At 36.0% G+C, this 21,477-nt stretch overlaps 3 protein-coding genes across 7 annotated transcripts; 1 reads left to right on the plus strand and 2 right to left on the minus strand.

Moving 5' to 3' along the window:
* Window positions 1-1,117: 1,117 nt before the first annotated feature.
* Window positions 1,118-9,171, minus strand: LOC121992352 (RPM1-interacting protein 4-like). Of its 5 annotated transcripts, none has more exons than XM_042546661.1 (6): window positions 9,015-9,171; window positions 8,792-8,897; window positions 2,969-3,372; window positions 2,334-2,374; window positions 2,070-2,252; window positions 1,118-1,498 (listed from the first exon to the last, which is right to left on the minus strand). In XM_042546661.1, the coding sequence occupies exons 3-6, from the start codon at window positions 3,225-3,227 to the stop codon at window positions 1,469-1,471; spliced, it is 513 nt and encodes a 170-aa protein (XP_042402595.1). In that variant the 5' UTR covers window positions 3,228-3,372; window positions 8,792-8,897; window positions 9,015-9,171; the 3' UTR covers window positions 1,118-1,468. The 5 variants fall into 5 exon arrangements, with proteins under 5 accessions (XP_042402595.1, XP_042402592.1, XP_042402596.1 ...); XM_042546658.1 differs by having other exon boundaries at window positions 2,966-3,372; XM_042546662.1 differs by having other exon boundaries at window positions 8,792-9,106.
* Window positions 9,172-9,474: 303 nt separating this feature from the next.
* LOC121992353 (small ubiquitin-related modifier 2-like) lies at window positions 9,475-11,903 on the plus strand. Its single transcript, XM_042546664.1, has 3 exons — window positions 9,475-9,644; window positions 11,330-11,479; window positions 11,587-11,903. The coding sequence occupies exons 1-3, from the start codon at window positions 9,576-9,578 to the stop codon at window positions 11,689-11,691; spliced, it is 324 nt and encodes a 107-aa protein (XP_042402598.1). The 5' UTR covers window positions 9,475-9,575; the 3' UTR covers window positions 11,692-11,903.
* A 1,422-nt stretch (window positions 11,904-13,325) lies between these two features.
* LOC121992354 (C-type lectin receptor-like tyrosine-protein kinase At1g52310) lies at window positions 13,326-17,902 on the minus strand. The gene is made up of 4 exons (XM_042546665.1): window positions 17,563-17,902; window positions 15,830-16,255; window positions 14,996-15,566; window positions 13,326-14,145 (listed from the first exon to the last, which is right to left on the minus strand). The coding sequence occupies exons 1-4, from the start codon at window positions 17,684-17,686 to the stop codon at window positions 13,566-13,568; spliced, it is 1,701 nt and encodes a 566-aa protein (XP_042402599.1). The 5' UTR covers window positions 17,687-17,902; the 3' UTR covers window positions 13,326-13,565.
* Between the last annotated feature and the right edge of the window lie 3,575 nt (window positions 17,903-21,477).

Below are 21,477 nucleotides of genomic sequence, written 5' to 3' on the forward strand. Positions count from 1 at the left end.
TATTATTACAAAATGACAAAAAAATGTCCTACGACCTCTACTGACGGTCGCCGCACTTCTGCCGGAGCTTGCGGCAGCTACCGGCCGCCGCCGTCGCCGGCCGCCGACCGGCGGCGGTGGGGGGTGGGGGCCGACGGTGGACTAAGGGTATATTCGGTATTTAAATTTTGGTGAGACGGTGACCTCGTAATGTAATCGGATTACATAGCATTTGTTTTGTAATCTGGATTACAAAACTTCACTATATTTTGTAATCCAGATTACATTACATTACAAGTTTAAAAGTGAAACAAACAAAATAATCTGCCTTGTAATGTAATTAGGATTACATTACAAGGCAGATTACGCCCTACCAAACGCAGCCTTATAGGTGAAATGTTAAACTAGACCATATATCTATCTCGTAAAGGACTGGATATCTGATAAAAAAATAATTATTTAAATATTACTTTATTGTGAGCGATTCAATTTTGTAAATATGTCGTATGATAATCAACTCAGTTATATCCTAAGAGCTGATGTGAATTATTCCAGTGGCAAAAGATGAATATGCTCACCTCCAACGTCCTCGTCAGTCCGTCCCAGAATTAATATGAAGGAGATAAATCATAATAATTGAGAATATAAGTGACAAGTGAGATAACCCCGCTAACCCCTAAATTCAACCCCCATATTACATGTGACAATCAACCTGTCACTTACCAATTCAACTACGTCCGTGGGAGCAAAATTAAACCATCGTGGACGAGTTTACTGCTTGGAGTTTGAGATGTGTCGTAATAAGAGATGCAACTCAAATATTAGTACAACGAGTCATGTTGGACAAGATTCACCCTAAATGAGTCAAACCAAGCTCAGTACAGTACAAGCACGCACCGAGTCATGTTGAGAGCAACACAAACTCGGGCCAGTAGATCAGGTCCGACGTGTCAAAAACGACCTAGGTCAGGATCACCTATTCATAAAAAATTGACGAATATAATTCAAAGAAAGTTGCACTTAAACAAACGCATTTTATGAACAAGAAAGACTGCATCTAGATGCTGCTGTCTTCATTCAAGAAATTTCAACCATGAAGTGGGCACGATTTATGTCATGATAATAAGAGAGGCGAAGATTTCACCACACGAGGAAAGAGCATAAATGGTATTAGACGATCATGTTCCGATCAAGGAAAGAACAAAAGCATATATCCAATACACAGAAGGCCCTCTTCACCACACTCACCACACACTTCTGAAAGAATCTCAAATAGGTTATAATACAATGTCTTCATCAGAGAGGGCACAAATAATTAAAAAGAGATGCTGGATATATCCTGGTACTCATGCACAGTGTGCCATACAATAGCAACTTCCAAACACATTCACGATATACAACAATAAGCCATGAACCCCGACTATTTGGTGTAGAGTGGGGATATTCACGGTCTGCGGTCTGGCAGTAATGATTCATTTTCAAGATCTGTTTACTTCTTGCACCACCAAAAGCAACAACTCTGTTGAAGCAAAAAAAAAAAAAAAAAAAACAGATGTATCAGAATTAAGCACCCTAGATTCGGGCTCTGAATTCAAACTCTTGATCACATAACAGAGCAGTAACTAGATCATAAATAACAAGGAATACAGCATTTGAACTCCACTTACCTCAGTAGCTTGTTTTTGGTGTACATAAAAGTTGTTTACCACACATAGTAGCACTATCAAGACTAGCAAGTGATATACTCGTATCATCTTAATGCTGCCAAGTTTGTAGTTTCGGTGAATGTCATGCCATTTTCAATTACACGAACAATGTAAGTTAATCCAACTAGATGACTCCATTTTCATAATGAGATATTGACTAAAAGTTACAGCAAAGTATAACCAACAATTTCGGCAACACAAACATCATTACCAGTGTGTCTGTGTGAACTAGATGCAAAAGTAAATGCTGCAATGATAGAAAAACTATATACATTAACATAGAAAGAATGAACAAGAACCAAACTAGATGAGATTCACAATTCACAATAACAACATCCAATGAGATCATGTACCAAGGTTGAAACACGAGATACGAGTGCTTACCATAGACCCACCACTATCACGATCATTCACATAGATAATATCATTAGATATCATGGGAGATTTTGCTGAACCATGCTTTTTCTCCTCCCTCACTTTCTCAAATATTCCTGTGAAACTATCAGCTGAAGCAGGATTGCTCTCATCCCACTCACCAAATTTCGGTACAGATGACCCTTTGTCTGGCTGTTCAAAATAATAGTATGTTAATAAGTACAACTTACTCTTTGTTACTAAAGAATAGGCTGTCGGGAGAGAGGACTTTACTGTTTCATCACCTCGACCGCCTGTCCTCATTCTCGATGTACCTGCAATATTCAGAGTAAGTATTAGAGATTTGTGTTCAATAACAAATATTATGAATTCCAATCTTTTATTTACCTTTCCTAAGACCATGACTTGTCAATTAACTTGTGATCATAACTAGGAATCAAATAAGAAAAATTGTGACCATCAGCATATATTTGATCTCTAGGAATTTAAGATCGATTTAATTCGTTAATTTTTTAATACCATCATGTAGGTTCATAGAGATTCAGTAAGGAGCATTATTTAATCACTCTCTTTATTTCAAAGAGAGAAGATATAAACTCTACCTTGTCTAAGCGATAACTTCTGACCTCCATATATATATTTATATATATATATATCAGATTTTAAGGTCAAAATTTTGAATCATGGAGCTTTGGCTGTTTTGAGCAGAAGGAATATGTGAAGAAGCTGGGAAAATTTTCCGCAGCCTCCTCATCCCCCATTCATAGGAAATTGGGCCGTAAGGAAAATGCCTAAGCATTCCTTAAACCCAAAAGTTTTCACATATTGAGTACTTGATGAATTAAGATAACCCTACCTTTTTTTTATCACATTAAATATTTCATATCCAATAATAACTGCATTACCACCTTCTGAAGAACCCCTGAAGGGAGATGATGCATCAGTTCTACTTGATGCTTTCACTTGATGAGGATGAAGTGGAGAGCGTTCAACTTTATCCTCTGATCCAATCCCTGTTCTTCCGCCCCTCTTTTGCTCGCTAGAGGTCAACTGATACCCTTGCCCTTGAACAGGAGACTCTGTGGTGACTCTATGAGGAACAGGACCTTGACGTAATGGTGACCCGGAGATTTGATGGGATTCATCCTTGGAATTAGAGGGCTCCATATTAGTGCACAAAGCTTCAGGGTATTCAAAAGGAGTTCAGTACGATTGCTTTCCCTTAGCTTCTACTTTTGTGTACAACCTTAAAATGTTGTTCAAGGGGAACTTTGTCAACCTAGTTCTCAAGTTTTGGAAGATGGAAATTCAGCTGCAATCAATAAAAATTCAAGTTAATAAAATTTACAGCAGGCAATCTGATAAATATGAACATATTGAATCTCATCCACATTTAGAAAGAAAATGTGCTTTATATCTATCGGGAGGAAGCTATCTGATGAGCATTACCAATGCAGAATCAATTATAGAGAATGCAAGTTAACAAGCTTGGAAATATCTTAAGAATCAACGAAACAAGTGCCCTGGAGAATGTTTAATTTAGACAACTAACTAGCTATGAGGTTCACCACATTGGGGCAAGAAATCAATCTTAGAAGAACTTACTGTGAGCCTTTGGAAGCAGTTGGTTACCGACTTAAACTAACGAGACTTAAGTTTTAATAAGCGCCTAAACAATTTTAGACATTGATCAACATAATTCAATAGCATTAATTTTACTGTTGGTATGGACTTAGATAGAGCTCAATCCGGGAAGCATATCAATATATAGACCCTAACAAGTATTGCAATGTGAAAACCATTGCAATTATTATTTCTTCAAACCAAATCGAAGGATATCACTGACATGTCATGCATGATCATATGAAGGCATGCTTCTTTATTTGCATATGATCCCTGAAGTGGATTTATGAACAAATCTTAAAGCACTATTTTGTGTGCATAATCCAGAATGCTAGTAGACTGACTGTGTTGCAACAAGTTCTACAAAAAAATTGTATTATAGGTGCTACTAAATTGTACTAGGAGCTGCTAAAGTAAATGCAGGTGCTACCAAATTATTTTTTAAATACTACCAAATTGTATTATAGGTACAACTAAAAATGCATCTTAAAAGACATCAAGTCAGATTATTTATGCTATCAAATTATATCATAAATGTTACCAAACTTTATTACTATCAAATTTTAATATACGCTCTAACAAAGTATATTGTAGGTGGATATCAAAGTATATTTTAGGTGCTACCAAATTGTAGCTTTAGTGTTGCTAAATAAAAAAGGGAAAGAAATAATGTTTGATTCATACACAAATAATGTGCAAACAAAAAGGCACTTTTTCATATGATCAAACATGAAGGGGGGCTTCACACTAGTCTATTCCAAAAAGAAGAAAATTGTCAATTGATAATACTTAGCATAAGTTCCTTCCCTTTATTACCATAAGACAATATTCTAGTAGGTACAGTTTGTTCGGGTCTGTTGACCGATATGATAGATAAGGCTGAGCATTCAATTAAAATCGAACCAAACTAACCTAACTTTTTTTTGGACAAACCGAACTGACCAAAGTTTGCCACTAAAGCCGAACAAATTGTACCGATGCAAAATTGATTAATTCAGTCAGTTATCTAGTGGACTGATGTTGCATCATATTGATATGTGGACGGTCAACTATGTCACTTGACTACATGTTTCTTCAAACTGTCACAACTCACAAACCTAGACCAACAGTCGACTAATCATAACTCATCAGTTGACTGCTGGCAGTTTGGTTTAATTAGTTTAACCAAATTCTGAATTTCATAACAGAGACCGAATCGAATAAACCGAAATAACCAAGATTTTTTTTTAAAAAAAAATCTGAATTAACCGAATGAATTTCTAAAATAAATTGGTTTGGTTGGTTATTTTGATTTAACCGAGATTTTGCTCACCCCTAATGTTAGAGGGGTGAATACCACTTTTTTGTGAGGTTAGTATTCAAGAAATAATGAGGTGGAAATTAATAGACACAAAAAGGCAAATGATATGACACAATGGTTAAATATGGTTTGGCAACACATATGGTCCTAGTCTATATTCTATGATCCTTTAAATGGATCACTCCTAAAAACACCTCTATAGTTTCTCCTTGTCGGTAGCATCGGAGGTGAAGAAACCTTTTTCAGTTGAGCATTCTCAGGAATTACAAAAATGAGAAGATAAGAAATAAAATGAAGCTTTTTAGACTAGAGAGCAGAATATTGGCATTGTTTGCACTTGAGTGTAAGTCTAGCTCCTTTTATAGCCTTCTTGAATTCAAATTTATCTTGTTGTTATGATAAGGCGGTAGTCATCAGTCAACAGATCTATTGTATCTTATCTGAATCTTGTCGTTGCTTTTTCTATCTTTGGCTCCGTTTGATTCGATTGTCGACAGGACTTAACGTTAATGGATTGATCGGTCCTTAATGGATTGCTAAGTTGACTAAAAACATTCTGCTATCAACCCAAAAGATCTCAATTGACTTGGTCAATTTGCCTGATAGTCTGAGCCATCAATTGACTAAATCTTACAAATCAGTTGACTCATCCAAACCATCAATACTCCAAACACACCAACTTGGGATTTTGATTTATTAATCAAATAACTGGTTCATCAATCGACTCATCCAAGAGTTAGCTAGATATTCCACACGAGTCAACTAGTCAACATCATACCCTAAAACACGGGGTATTGAGTTTCTCACCCACCAATCAACTGGCTTCCCATACAAGTCAACTAGCACCCTAACTACGACCACATCTAAGGTTGAGTCCACCTAAGTTGGTATCTAGTCTTATCCCTTGTATATAGGTCACTCCACTCACATCTCTCATGAAGCCTTTCGAAGCATTGAAGTCTTCTCACGTCAATCTACTCGTCTCTCAAATGCACAGAACCCTCAGCTCTTCCTTGTGTCATCCTTCACACCTTCGCTTGCATTATTCATCTCCTCGGCTCTACCATGCCCCAATGCTCCTTATTCTATAGTCCTCAAATGCTTGCACTATACTTCTCCAATCTCCATGGATTTCGAGCCATTGAGCCATCAACCACTTTGGACACGCCAAGTCAAATTGTATACATGGTAGATCCTACACAACTTCACACACCAAAATGGTAGATCCTAATCAAGGAAACACACCTTTTGAGCACAATCAGATGTAACTAAAAACACTAGTAGAAAAAAAAAACAGACTGGATTTAAGTATTGGAATGACCTACATTCACTGATCAGAAGATATGTGCTTAGAGTCTACTGTCAATTGAGGTACCCAATAAAGTATCTATCACCTCAAGTCTAATTCCAATCTGCAAGGCCAAGCTGAAGTCAACAACTTAACAATATGAACAAAAAAAAAAAATAACTTTAGCAGTACACGTCTACCAGTTGACTTATAACACAAACTTCTGAAGACTATCATGTGATTTGGGTTGACTATCAATCGAGGTATCCCAATAAAGTATTTCTCACCTCAAGTCTATTTCCAGTTCCAAGAGAGAGTATAAGCAATTAACCTAATAAAATAGCTGAAGAAAGTCAACGAGTTCATAATATGAACGATAAAAAAAAGCTTTGGTAGTACTAGATGACTCATCTCATAAACTTCCAAAAACCATGCCAAATATGTATCACCATGATATATACATGGCTGGTTAGCTGCAATGTCACAAATGTTAACACTACATTACAGTCTGAGGAACACTGACTTATATTTGCCATTTGACTTCTTGCTTAAAAAACTATAGAGTATTCTTACCAGATTCATGGAAGTCAAAATTACCCAGAAAAAAGAGTGCAAATGAATCAACTTAATAAGCATTGTGTTTAATGCACATTCTGATAAAAAATTTCGGCCATCTTGCCTAAAAAAGGAAAAAAAAAAATGGGAAGTAAGAGAATTTTAGTACTACAATATATACAGTAGCAATTAGAGGGGGCAAATTCAATAAATTAAAAAATTTAATACAACACAAAATATTAAGCCCTTGGTCCCTAGACCTTATCTATGACTCAAAGTCGAAAAATCATTTGTTATCTTGCTTTATCATAATATTTAGCATTCATACATATGAGACATCCATTCTAATCTAAATAATCATCCTAACTATCAACCTAATAAAATAAAGTATATACTTTACAATTCTCGTTTAATTAATGAAACATGAAAGAAGAAAGGAACAACTTACTCCTCTGGTTGTTGCTGTGGTTGGACAAAGGGGAAAAAGAGTTGCTTGTAAAGGATTGCTCGCTGGAAAAGATAAAAGGAACACCATTGCTTTTGAGAAAAAGAGAGAAGAGAAGATAGGGAGGAAAAAAGCAAAAGAGGAGAGCTTTACTTTTTTCGTTAGCAACCTAGACTAGCTTCGGTGAGCTCGGTAACAATACAAAGAGAGCAAGATAAGGCAAAACAAGACTATTCTTACGGTGCCAACAAAATCCTTGAAAACACGAGAAGAGGAAGAAGATGCAATGGTCGAGGGTTGCCCTTGTTACAGGAAGAGGCCAGCAGCTGATGGTGCATTTCTTGCTTGCTGAAGAAAAGAAAGGAGAAGAAAAGAGAGCTCTTGTGCTTGAGAAGAGGAAAGGAAATAACTGCAGGTTTACTATTGTTGGAGAAGAGGAAAAGAAGGAAATGGGGATGAAGAGGAAGGGAAAAATAAAAGAGAGATGGGAGAAGGCATGGCGTGACATATGACATGGCGGGAGCTGCAACGTGCGTAAGGAGAAAAGGGAGAGAAAAAAAAAGGAACGAGAAGGTTTTTCAAAAATACCTTAATTCATTTTAAATCAATCGAACATGTTTAAACCTTAAACTTGGTTCAACCATAACTTGACCAAATCAACTTCAAATCAATCCTAGTTTGAACCAATGCAATCCTTAACTCCGCACCTACTTATTGGATTTAGTTCGAACCCGATCCAATTTTAATTTAGCGCACTCGCTTCGTGTTCTACAATTTAGTTCATCCGTTTATTATTATTTTTATTTTTAAAATTCAATACTTAATATTTCAAATCACGATATTTTCTCGTAAAAGTGGTATAATTGATAGCTTAGGTCGAGAGCTTTCAAAATATGTGGTCAATTTCAATTTCTGACGATGAACGATGGTCAATCAGTCAATCAAAGTGACATTGAGGTCCTATTATTTAAAATAAAAAAATCAGGGGCGGTCGCACCCTCCCATCTGCACTTGGCTACGCTCCTGAATATATAAGCATCATTTTCCACATAAAACGTTACACGCATACCGACCCTCTAGCTCCTTAAGAAATCCCAAAATGTGTGTGACTCATACCAAATTAAGCCCGACCTTTCCAAACAATTTGAACATTCTTGCCATACAATTTCATCTCAAAGTATAGGAAGTAATCAGATTGAACTCTTGGAACCAACAACTTTAATATTAAGATATAATGGCACTCCAAATTCCTCATCGAACCTTGCATTATACTGTGGCAACCAAATATCTAGAAGCCTTCTGTTGCACGGTAGAGAATAGAGATGGAGAGGCAGACGTCAATTATCAGACAAAACACACTAAGTTCATCCCAAAAGCAAATTCGAAACATCAACAAACATAATTGATACAGAATCTCAAAGCTCATAACTTCCTCATCTCTTGTAGCTCGAAGAGATAAAGAAGGGAGGCAAAACGAGTTAAAAGAAGGGGGAAGAAACAAAAAACCAAAAAGAACTCACCGCCGCCATCTCCACGCCTTCAGATCCCCAAAACAGCCGCCCGAATATTGATCGAGGGAACTAAAGACGCCTTCTTCTTGCTTCCGCTAGGCTCCCACCGCCGCTCCTGGACCACAGGAAAATGGGTTGCCCTAAAACTCTACTTCCCGGCGAGACCATAAAAAGAGGAAGGCGAAAAATCGAGAGGTTAATCGGGGAATAGACACTAGGAAGATCTACTCACATAGGAATTGGGCGATGAGGGATGACGACAGAATGGGAGAAGCAATCGTCTCCTCCACAGGAAGCAGCGGACTTGTTTGACCCAAAAGACGTCGGCTTGCTCCCTCTCATCCTCTGTAGAAATACTGCTCGGTTTGCTACAATTTTACTGTCAGCTCCCGGTGTGAATTCAGCGGACTTGTTGCAAACTAATGCCTAACGGGGACTATTTTTCCACTTCAAAAGTAAAAGAAAAAAGGTAAAATAGATTTAAAATTTCTAGCAAAAATATTCAACAGCGAAAAGAAAAGAAAAACAATATTTGGAGGAGGAATATGATGAATTTAAAACGATCAAGATTATTTATTTATTTTTTAAATAAATAAATAAAGTTTGAGGATGAAGTAAAATCTCCCTTAAAAATATATTATATGAGTAAAAATCGGAACAAATATTATATATATAATTTATATATAAAGCCCACGATGGCAATACAAAAGAAAGCTCGGATAACCCTCAGCCTTTGAAGATCGCCTCTTTGCTCGATCTGTGGCCGCAGGAGGAGAGAGCAGGGTGAAGAGTCATGTCGGAACAGCAGGAGGAGAAGCTGACCGATATGGACGCCCACATCAATCTCAAGGTCAAGAGGCAGGTTCGATTTCTTCCAATTCCACTTTCTCTGATTCGCTTGCGCTAGGGTTTGGAGTCTTTACTGTGTTTGTTTTATGATGTAAAAAAATTCCATTTTCGTTCTTTATTTTTGATCGAATTGGCTATGTGATCTTTACTGCAAAAACTTGTATTATTATATTGTAATGTGGCATCATGGAAGTAGTTGATTAACTTGTCTAAATCCTACCTACATATTACTATTTTAAAGTGGTGAACTGGATTCATATACACTTCACAAATGATGAAGGTGATAATGATCCATTGCATCTCTGTTCTTCAATATTTTTTTTTTGTTTGTTTGATATGAGCAGGCTCAGAGCACAAAACAACTGAGCTCAAGATGCTCCAAAGGGTCTCATTCCATTGGGGAGTCTGGTGTATATTTCTTCACATGTTCAATCAACCAAATTGAAATAGTGACTTATGTTAGCTTCTATATAAACATCATAAATTGGAGGAGGAAAACGATCTAGCATCTACAACTATTGATTGAACTCCGCAGCGATGATTCACTTTGATTGGTGAGAATTACACCATAATTATAATTGTTTTCAATTTATACTTCTATCAGAGCTTTATTGCAGTAGTCTTAGTCTTACACTAGAAATCAGATGTACAACAAACGACATGCACAGAGTTGGAGTTGGCCTCCATCATATTGCATGACAATCCAAGTTATGTTCTTTTCCCCTTCTTTATTGTCGGTTTGTTGTTTCACACTGAAACAATTAGATTGAACTGGCGCATTTTGAGTTGGGGAAGACACGCCGTTACTTTTCATGGTTTCTAGTCTCAATGGGTATTATCGGTTGGCATCCAAAATGTCTCGTTTTGGTTGTTGATCAATACTAGAATTGTATCTGCATGGATAAATGTCACTGGCGCCTGTGCTAATACTATTTTTTTGTAAAAAGCCGTATCAACCAAGATAAGCATTGGCTCGGCAGTATTGTGCAGAACTAACGAAATAAGAAGATTTCCCCAACTTACATTCTTTAATTTTGATTGTCAACATGAGGAGGAGATGAAGCATTAAAAAGAGAGGGTGTGGGGAGGAGGAGAAGTGCTAATTGATGGTACTGACTGATTTTCCTATGACTAATCTCTCAATTTTGTTCGTTGGTTATGAGGAGGAGATTAAACAAAGGCGAGAGAAGAGGAGATAAAACAACTAGAACACTAGCATTAAAAAAGAGTGGAACCAAAGACAAAGAAATTATCTATATTGTGTACATGTACTTTTCGAGATTCAGCCAATGAAAAATTTAATGTGCAATACGCAGTTTAGTATTAGAAAGGTGATTCATTTGTCCAGATGCTTGATATTTTTTGTTTCTAAATTCAAATTTAATTGACTTTATAATTGATATGGATCTATATTTGAGATAAATAAGCTAAGTGAAAGGATATTATAGAATTAAACTCGTCTGGTGAATTTTAGAATGCTTTCTGATTAAAGACCGAAATTCTAGCACTAACCCATATTTTAAATTTTGCTACTTTTAACTATCATTGATATGGAAATTGACCTCTGCTATTTTGAGTGAATTCTAAGTTTTAAATCTTACAATAGGATTCTAAATGGTAAATGATAAATGATTTTGGGATCTTAATGGTTTACTAACTGCGATCTTGCTATATTTTAATGGTACTTTGGCTGTCTAGGATGAAAAGGAGGTCTTCTTCAGGATCAAGCGGAGTACTCAGTTGCAGAAGCTGATGAAAGCCTACTGCGATCGTGAATCAGTCCATATCAACTACTTTGTTTTCCTGTTTGACGGCCGTAAGTTACGAGGGGAGCAAACTCCAAATGAAGTAAATCAAACATGTTTCTTTCCAAATTGCTTCTGCAGTTTTGAGATTTTATTCTCATATTCCAAACCCTAAATATATCTCCTTTTAACGGTTTCGTTCCTTGGCAGCTTGAGATGGAAGAAGGCGATGAGATTAATGCCATGCTGCACCAAGACGGTGGTGGAGAGGAGCTTAAAGAGTGCGTACAAAATGTTAGTAGCAGTGATTGTTAGAGTGCAAAACAATGTCTTGCATCTGATCTAACCAACTCTCTTTTTACCATGTAAATTGAATGTTTAAGAGGATGGTAGGAGAGATCATGAGAATTTCTTCTCATTTTAGCTTATGAGTCCCTTTCTATTCTTTAAGATTATAATGTGAAATGAACTTGATCAAACAGCTGTACGTGTTTGCCCAGAAAAGAAACGGTGAGCATATTTTGCTACTATAGAGTTTAATTTTTGTTTAAGTTGGCACCAAGTATTGAGCGTACGTTGAAATTTTTAACTGGTCATGGGGCTCGTTACAATGTCATCTGTTCATTTTTTATAAAATTTATCTATTAATTCGTTGAAATTGAGATTCGATATTTAGATTCTTGATAAATTAAAAAGACGTTTTATCATTGTATTATTGCTCCGAGGGCTTCTCTATAGGGCTATAAACAAGTTAAACTGAGCTTAATCTTAAATGAATTAAGTCTTTGAAATGGTTATTTAAGTTTGACTTATTTTATTTTTAATGAGCTTAAATTGAGTTTGATTTGTTTAGATGTTATTGAGTTTTCAATTCAAGTTTGACTTGAGCTTAGTTCGTTTAGATGTTATTTTCAATTCAAACAAGGTTCAATCTTGACTTGGTTTATTTTTAATGAGCTTGAATTGAATTTGATTTGTTTAGATGTTATCAAGTTTTCAATTCAAGTTTGACTTAAGCTTAATTTATTTAAATGTTATCGAGCTTTCAATTCAAACATATTTGATTGTTTGAAATTTTTACTTGTTTAATTATTTATTGAATTTGATAATTTAAATTTATTTATTTATTTCAAAAGTTTTTTGTTTGTCTATTTAGCATATTGATAAAAATTTTATTAATAAACATGATTCACGAATATTATTCACGAATATTAACAAATTGAATATATATATATATAAGTTTATTTATTTAATTTAACAAATTATTCAAGTTTATTTATTTAATCAATCTTATGTATTGAATGAATATAAATAAACTCTTACTAAAATAAACACCAGAGTTATTCACATACGTTTGATTCATTTAAGGCCCCGCTTCTATAGAACTTGTCCAGAAAAGTGTTGATCATGTTAGAAATATTAAATACAACTATCTTAATATTCAGTAAAATAGCATATAATTATTATAAAAAACAAAATGATGAGAACTATGATTTGTTTTGGGGAAAGATGTGTTTCGAGTGAACTGAACCATCACTTGGTTCTCGGACCAAAAAAGTAGCTTCGATTTTGATGATAAGCTCCTCAACGACTCCTAGAGCTCTTGAATAGTGCATTAATACATAACTTCTAGGAGAAACATCACTATTAAAAGAGATTTAACATCATCTCTCGTTTTTAATACGATGCGGAAAGACTTCTTTAGGAAAAAAAACATCAAGAGTTCAGGAATTTGAATTAGTCTAACGGTAATATTCAATATTCTAAAACCAAAGAAAAAGAGACTACCATCATGGCAGAATATTAGCACAGTTTAATCCAACCAGAAGAGAGCATCCACATCCAAGTTTGTCCAATTCTCACTTGCTATGGTTGTAAAACTTGAATCGAAGTTAAAGCCTATCTTACTCAGACTTGGTACGAGTGGCCGATGCGGGTATAGATCCAAGTGCCCAACAAAGCTATTTCTAAAATACTAAGTGCTGGCATCATTAAAATAATACACAGCATAAGATACTATCACATTTAAAGCACTGCATATATATAAAAGTAACTTCTAAAGAAGCTTGTAAGTGACAAGAGTCTTGTAAGTTGTAACCACTATGTAACCTTAGTGAAGTGATAATTAACTCCTAAGGCAGCTTTAAGCGATGAGTCGTGATAAATTATAAACAGTATGTAGATTACCCTCAGCGAGGTGACTCTACTTCCAACGGCAACATTGGTGATGTGGCGCTGGTGCTTGTACCACTTCTTGGCTGCTCGCAGATTGTTCTAAGACCCAACTGCTGCAGTTGATGCACAACGTGCGACATCCTAGGCCGAACAGAAGGCACAAGCTGGGTGCACGCATATACAAGATCCACAACCTTTTGTATCACCCCAACATCTGGGATGTCAGAAATGAGTGGATCCAGAAGCTCAACATATCTGTGGGACTGAACTAGCGGCGTTGCCCACTCAAATATTGTCTGCCAACCCACAGATTCAATGGCTTGGCTTGGTCGTCGGCCGCTGATGATTTCTAGCAACAGCACGCCAAAACTGTAAACATCACTTTTTGTTGTCAATTCATTTCTATACATGAACTCTGGAGCAAGGTATCCATAGGTTCCTGCTGTCTTTGTCCTTTCGTGCATCACTTCCCAGGGGACAAACTTGGAAAGGCCTACACCCATCAGATGAGACCCAAACTCTTCATCAAGAAGGACATTGCTTGCTCGTATATCGCGGTGTACAACTTGGGGCTTCACCTTGTCATGCAGGAATCTGCAATTGTGAAGATCAGTTTGTATATGAACTGAGTTTAACACAACATCAACAAAAAAACCATGATTTGGAGTCCACTGCATGAGGTGGTTTACCCTCCATTTAGTAATACAAGATAATCAATAACGAACAAAAAAGATAAGTCTATTAGTATCAACTATTCAAGATCAGCTACATGGACCTTATCTTTCTATGATATATCCCATAGAGATGGGACGAGTCAGAGATGGAACACTTATATCCTTAATCCTAATTTGTCTTTCACACATTCACCACATCCGATAGCCGTAACTAGATGAATCACCAATGAATAAGATCAAGTAGAACAGGCATCAAATTCTACCAAAAAAAACAAAAACTCCCTTTGTACCCATGCTAGACAGAAATATACTGAGTTGACACTCATTTTATTCACATGTTCAAACACTTAGATTCACACGTGTGTAAGATACTCATATGTGAGTCTGCATTAGACACTTAGACTTATATCCATGTCAAATTCTCATTCTTGAATCCAGTGGCATGGGCTTAATGGACCATTTCCCAAATGAAAAAAAAAAAAAAAAAATTCATGAGTTCCTTGCTGATCTGCATTCAAACTCATAGAGCGTATACCCCTGAATCCCTTGAACAACAGTTACTATGAATCTCACTCCTCTAGTGTAATTATTTCATCTGATATCTACAGAACGGCACTATCCATCCATAATTTATAATTCACCTAAACAAAAGAATTGTCTTCTGATTAAAACAGCACTGTGTAGGTACCAAATGATAGAACAAAATTTTACAGTTAAGAAATGATTATATGCATGTGCTTATCTTGAAATTCAGTTTCTACTATACTTACGCAATTCCCTGAGCAAGAGTTGTAGCTACTCTCATCCTCATGGCCCAATCTAAGCTTCGACCGCCTCTTGGCATGTGGTGCAGCCATCGATCCAATGGTCCATTGGCAACAAATTCGTAGATAATAAAGCGATCACCATGATCATAGCAACAACCTTTTACAGCAACTAGATTAGGATGATGAAGTTTGGCTACCCTTCCAACCTCAGAATAGAATTCCTTCTTCCTTTGAAGGCTATACCTCTTCAGTCTCTTAACAACCACTCTCAAGCCATCAGGCAAGAAACCACTATAAGTTCCACCAGTTTTCGCATCACCAAGGAGTCTATTTCCTTCACTGAAGTTCTTTGTGATTAATCTCAATTCTTCACTGGTAAATACTTTCCATGATGGAGGAACTAATGCAATTGCTGAAGGACTAGAAATTTTACGAGAGCGTCTACGCTTCTTGCTTCGCCTATATACTAAGAGCCATATGACAACAACCAAAGTGATGAAAAGGATTAATCCACTGACAGCTGCAAGGGCAATCAAATACTCCATATGACAAAGCTTGTGGGAACATTGGTTTTCTGCCACAGACCAAAATTATCACTCGGTTAAATAGTGGCATCACACATCAAATTCTATTGGCTAACTAGGAATAGGGGATAAATCATGGATAAAATGCTTAACTGCAAATAAGGGATAAAAATTAATGGTCTTGGTTCCAGCAATCAACTAACAATATTTACATGATGTTGCTCTAACACTTTTTGACATAACAACAAAGATTATAAACAGGTCAAATTTAGGAACTTGAAAAAAAAAAAAGATTTACTAAGTCAAGTACTACCTCGAGCAACCATGCAAATATATTCATGTGATGTATTGCAGCTTTCAGCAACCAGAGCAACCCGACTATTAGGTATCAATGTACACAAATCAGGCAGGCTGATTCCATTGCACGAATCACTTGAACAATTGATATGAGAAGGTTTGCTAGAGAAAACAGATTCGTTCCATCTAGACATATTGTCAGACCATTTCCAGACGAATTCAAGTGAAGAATTATAACCTCGTCCACCAACCCAGCATCCTCCAATGCTTCCCACACATAGGCTTTGTGCGAAATTCAACTCACCAACTGAAGTGAGGCATGCTAAATGACCATTATAACTCTGGCAGGCTGTCTCTGATTGAACCCAAGGGAGAGAACTATCCATATGCATGAAGCACTTATCCTTACTAGGACTAACGAGCCAACCATCAGGGCAGGACACTGTTGCAAGAAAAAATGTATTATAAGTATAACAAATCTTCAACTTCCAGAGTTTAGAGAAATATCTTCGCAGAAGAGAAAGAATAAACTGTAACTGAAATATAAACATCCTCCTTACATGGACCATATATTAGGACTCAATGTCCTTGGCAAATAAGAAACAGCATTACCATTCCATATTTGCATTTATACAGAATTACAAAAATCAGGTGACTGTCATATTCTTAACTGGTGACTGTTCAGGAGGTAGTTCCTAGATTGATGAGCACTCAAATAACAAATGATCCAACCCTTTTTTATTCAAGAGTAGATATATTTGTCCCATTTCTTGTTCATTCTCTACTGACAAAAGTTATAGTGGAATTATATTCCAAAGTTATCTTGTGTGGAATTTGAACTTTGTATCCTTAACTTGCACTTCCAATTTAGATTCCTCATGGTTACCACTTAAAGAAACTTTATTTTTCTAAGAAATTACATTTGTTTTTCCAAAGAAAAAAGAAGAACTCGTATGATGTTTACATACCAATACTATGAATGTTCTGGCAACATATAGGTAAAACACAAACCAGGAACTTCTTAAGGAAATTATGTTATTACTTATATGAATAAATTATATGAGAGTTCCTAGTTGTTAATGTATAATGCTTGCTTCTTCACTCTTTGTGACACATGAAATGATAATGCATGGACAGATAATAAATATGTTCTTGATTGTGTGATTGTAAGTTTATGTTAGTTGTTAACTTACCATGATATGATTCCTTACTTAAATTCGCAACTTATTTAACAAATGAGCACTAACGCAAAGAAAGATAATCTTGATTACGTGTCCATAAATATATGTTAGTTGTTAACTCACAATCATGGGGTTATAATAAGCAAAACAAAATTAATTCATTAATCACGTGTCTTTCACTGATTAGCTCGATGTACACACCTCTGTAGCAAAAAAACAACAAAAAAACAAAGGCAATTTTTTCTGGGCAACATAAAACTGATTCTAAAAAGCACACGAAATACCACTACGCTACAAGAGTAGTGACGCACCAGTGCTACCCTCCCAGGCACTTAAATCGTTCACCAAATTCTAAAAATATTGCTCATAGCTATAGAACCAGAAAAAAGAAAACAAACAAACAATTCATGACTCCAATAATCGAGTAAAACCTAAACCGATCTGGCAACTAAAGAAGCCAGGCAGCTAGAACTATAAGCAATGTAACGGTGCCATCATTTTCCAGCATCAACGTCACGCAATAAAAGTAGGACCTTGAGAAAAAAAAAAGGTTAGGGTTACAACTCACAGTCTTGAGCTGAGACGGGAGACACCAGGACAGCGAGAAGGAAAACAAGAAAGAAGCAGATGAGGAACGAGGAGCTGAAGCTACCATCCCTAGTCATAGTGCGACCACCTCTACCATCCTCCATGGCCTGCTCCCCTCACCAAAACCCCAATTTCCGCCAACGCTTCGGTGGCCAGCGGAGGGAATCAGGTGGCAGAGGGACAATGATGGGATGCCGGGATAGGAAGTGAGCAGATCGCCTTCTCAGCCCTTTCCGCGAGCCTCTTATCCAATCTCGATCTCTCTCACTTCTGAGTCGAATCCCAAGTCAAAAAGACAACGGTGGTTTTTGTCGATCAAGGCAAATTTTCCCAAATAATAATAATAATAATAATTAAAATGGACAAAAAAAAATATCAAAGGTAAGTATCTCTCTCGCATGTGTTTATAAATGATTAATTTATATGGGTTAGGGGTTGGTGTGAAAGTTTTCTAAGTAATCGGGGTTTTAAGTTTTTTTTTTCCCTTATCAGTTTGTAAAAGGTGATAATTTTATTATAAGTCATTTGGCAGTTGCATATAAATGTTTTTTATTTACCTTCCTTTATATAATTTGAGAATGAGTTATGAAAAATATTGTATGAACTTAATTACGAGAAATAGGTACATATATTATAAAAGATTCAAGAAATTACATGGCACAAATAGTAGGTATATGACATCTTTGACATAATGATCAGGGATCGATTCTTAAGAACTGACGATCTGAGATTTATCCTACCATACACCTAACATCTATGTACCTATATATACCTTTCTCCATATTTATGAGACTGACATTAAAAAAATCATTAATGTAATATATCTATATTCAAGAGGTTACAACCTTAAGCTTATAATCCAAGCTACTAAATCAAACCAACCCCAGGACATGAGGTGACTACGGTAATCACAACCTTACATTAGACCCGACCCCGGGCCGGGTCTGGCCCGGACCCGGCCCGGGCCCGTAACCGGGTCAACGGGCCGGTTGCCCGTTGACCCGGTTCATAGCCGTTGGAACCGCCGGTTAACCGGCGGTTCGTAGCCGTTGGGAGGGTTTTTTAGGTATTTTTTTTCAACGGTTAGGATCATTTGACCGTTTTTTGATCAATGGCTATGATTTAGTGTCCGTTACTATCAAAACTCTATAAATAGAGAGCTTATTTCATCATTTTTCACACACATCTTCTCTACTCTTAATCTCATTTTCGTATTCTCTAATCTCTACACGCTTTCGTTTTCAATTACAATGGAAGGAGGCCGCGGAGGTGCATCATCTCGAGCTCGCAAAATCAATTACAATGGAGGAGGACCCCAACATTCAATCCACCGATGATGAGATCGAGCATCTTCCGAATCCGACACCCGACACACAAGGAAGTACCGATGCAATTACTTCTAAGGTTCGGGAACTTCCTCCTCTAAAATCTTCTATTTTTACTAAACATTTTGAGAAGGTCACTCTTCCGTCGGAAGAAATGCGTGCAAAATTTCAAGCCAGCGGCAGCTATGGGTCGTTGAAACGACATGTAGAAACGAAGCACCCGACGGAATATGGACTCGACCGTTCTCAAACACAATTATCAAGATTTTCTTCAACTAGCGGTAGTACCGATTCCGGTTTATTTTTATATTCGGATAATAAATTAAGAGAATCATTAGCTAAATTTGTTTCCGTAGAACATCTTTCTTTTAGTTTTGGATCTAAATGCACATTTGAAGATTTTTGAAAGAATCTCTTAATCCATGTGCTAAACGTGTTCCTAGGACTACACTTACTCGTATAATTAAAAATTAGTAAAACAAGGAAAAAAGAATTTAATTGATGAATTTAGTAAATTAGATAATAAAGTTTCTTTATGTTCCGATATTTGGAGTGATCATTGGCAAACACATTCGTATATGGGTGTGACTTGCCATTGGATCGATAACTCTTGGAACCTCCAAAAAAGATTATTAGCTTATAGAGTTTTTGATGAATCACATAATGCTCATAATATCGCACAATTATTATGTTTAATTTTAGAAGAATATGGTTTAACTCATAAAATATTTTCAATATCATTAGATAATGCTAGTTCTAATACCGCTTGTATAGATGATCTAAAATTTGTTTGTCAACCTATTATTGGAGGTTTATTTTTCATATTCGTTGTGTATGCCATGTTTTAAATTTATGTGTTCAAGATGGTTTAAAATTTTAGAAAGTTATATTAAACCAATTAGAATTGCAATTTCTTATTTATGGTCTCATCCATCTATAATGAAACAATGGGGTAGGTTTTGTAAAATTAATGGAATGAGACCTAAAAAATTTCCACGTGATGTACCAACACGTTGGAATTCAACATACCAATTATTACAAGATTCATTTCAATATAAAGAATTATTATGTTCATTTTTGCACAAAACACTAATGCTAATATATATTTATTTTCACAACAATGGAATATTTGTAGTAGTATTTGTGAAATTTTAAAAGTATTTAATGATGCAACCGAACAACTTTCCAGTGTTTATTATCCCATTGCTCAATTAGTTTTAGAAATTTTTCTAATATAGTATTAGTTTTAAATGAACATATTAATAATGAATCTTTATCTCCTTGCATCTTAGCTATGAAAACTAAATGGGAAAAATATTTTTATTTAATTCCTGAAATTTATTTAATTGCATTTGCTCTAGATCTTAGATTTAAATTAGAAGTTTTAAAAGAAATGTTAACTTTATATTATGATGTTTTAATTTCAATTAAAGATTTTTCTTCTACTGATCCAGTTAATATTATATATAATGTTAGAATTTATTTATATGATATTTATAATCAATATTATGCAAAATATGAACAACAAATTAATATTTTTGAAATGCAACAAACTACTAGTAGTAATTTAAAACTCACAAAAGCACAACTTTTATTAAAAGAACGGATGAAACGTCCACGAGGATACACAAGTTCCACACAGGAACTTGAGAATTATTTTAGACTTCTTTTGATTTTAATGAAGCAGATAGTGAAAATTTCAATATCTTAAAGTGGTGGTCACAGACAGCTCAAAGTTTTTTCGTCCTCTCCGTGATCGTCAAAAAAATTTTAGCTGTGGAGCAGGCGTTTAGTGTCGACGGCAACATATTAGATGGACGACGATCAATTTTGTCTCCCGACTCATTGGAAGCCTAAGCATTACGGGAGGATTGAACCAGAGCGGAGAAAAGAATCCAAGGAATGCAACTTTCAGATGACGAAGTTGAAGATTTTGATACTGAAGGAACAAATACGACAGGAACAGGAAATGGAAGTGAATGAAAATGTAAAAGGATAAAAATGTAAAAGAACTACGTGGGCTTTGATTCCCCTAAAGGGATACGTAGGCAACTTAAATAAGTGCAAGCCCTTTTTTTAATAAATTTTAATTTCTAATTTTTAATGTTTAATGTTTAATTTTTAATTTTTAATTTTTATTAACATATTAATCTTGAACCGTGACGAACCGTGAACCGTGAACCGTAACCGTCTTGGGCGGTTAAGGTTAAGGGTCGACCTGCTTGGAACCGTCGAACCGGCGGTTCCGAACCGTCGAACCGTCGGTTCCGAACCGTGGTCAGGTCTACCTTACATGCACCAATCACAAGCTTACATCACATGGTGACAAAGTAACACAATGCACACTATCTACATGCACCAATCACATGCTTGCATCAATAGGATGACAAGCAAGCAACACAATGCTCACAATCTTGCACTCACACGTTATTAACCAATCCACACATGCACGGTACAACAAGCAAGCACCATATATTGCATAAGCTCCACTAAAACCAACGGACGACACAACCACCATCAAAACCAAGGGACTATCCAAGCTCCACCAAAATCAACACGGATAAACATAA

This window comes from Zingiber officinale, chromosome 6B (assembly GCF_018446385.1).
Source record: "Zingiber officinale cultivar Zhangliang chromosome 6B, Zo_v1.1, whole genome shotgun sequence".
Classification (NCBI taxonomy): Eukaryota; Viridiplantae; Streptophyta; class Magnoliopsida; order Zingiberales; family Zingiberaceae; genus Zingiber; species Zingiber officinale.

What these genes read in the sequence shown, in the direction of transcription:
- LOC121992352 (XM_042546658.1), bottom strand. Translation starts at nt 3,227, where the DNA reads ATGGAGCCCTCTAATTCCAAGGATGAATCCCATCAAATCTCCGGGTCA. An exon ending in GCGGTCGAGGTGATGAAACA is followed by an intron (nt 2,253 to 2,333) that starts GTAAAGTCCTCT and finishes TATTTTGAACAG; the next exon opens with CCAGACAAAGGGTCATCTGT. An exon ending in GTGATAGTGGTGGGTCTATG is followed by an intron (nt 1,499 to 2,069) that starts GTAAGCACTCGT and finishes TTGCTTCAACAG; the next exon opens with AGTTGTTGCTTTTGGTGGTG.
- LOC121992353 (XM_042546664.1), top strand. Translation starts at nt 9,576, where the DNA reads ATGTCGGAACAGCAGGAGGAGAAGCTGACCGATATGGACGCCCACATC. An exon ending in ATCTCAAGGTCAAGAGGCAG is followed by an intron (nt 9,645 to 11,329) that starts GTTCGATTTCTT and finishes TTGGCTGTCTAG; the next exon opens with GATGAAAAGGAGGTCTTCTT. An exon ending in GGGAGCAAACTCCAAATGAA is followed by an intron (nt 11,480 to 11,586) that starts GTAAATCAAACA and finishes GTTCCTTGGCAG; the next exon opens with CTTGAGATGGAAGAAGGCGA.
- LOC121992354 (XM_042546665.1), bottom strand. Translation starts at nt 17,686, where the DNA reads ATGGAGGATGGTAGAGGTGGTCGCACTATGACTAGGGATGGTAGCTTC. An exon ending in TATTTGCATGGTTGCTCGAG is followed by an intron (nt 15,567 to 15,829) that starts GTAGTACTTGAC and finishes GGTCTGTGGCAG; the next exon opens with AAAACCAATGTTCCCACAAG. An exon ending in ACTCTTGCTCAGGGAATTGC is followed by an intron (nt 14,146 to 14,995) that starts GTAAGTATAGTA and finishes TCACAATTGCAG; the next exon opens with ATTCCTGCATGACAAGGTGA.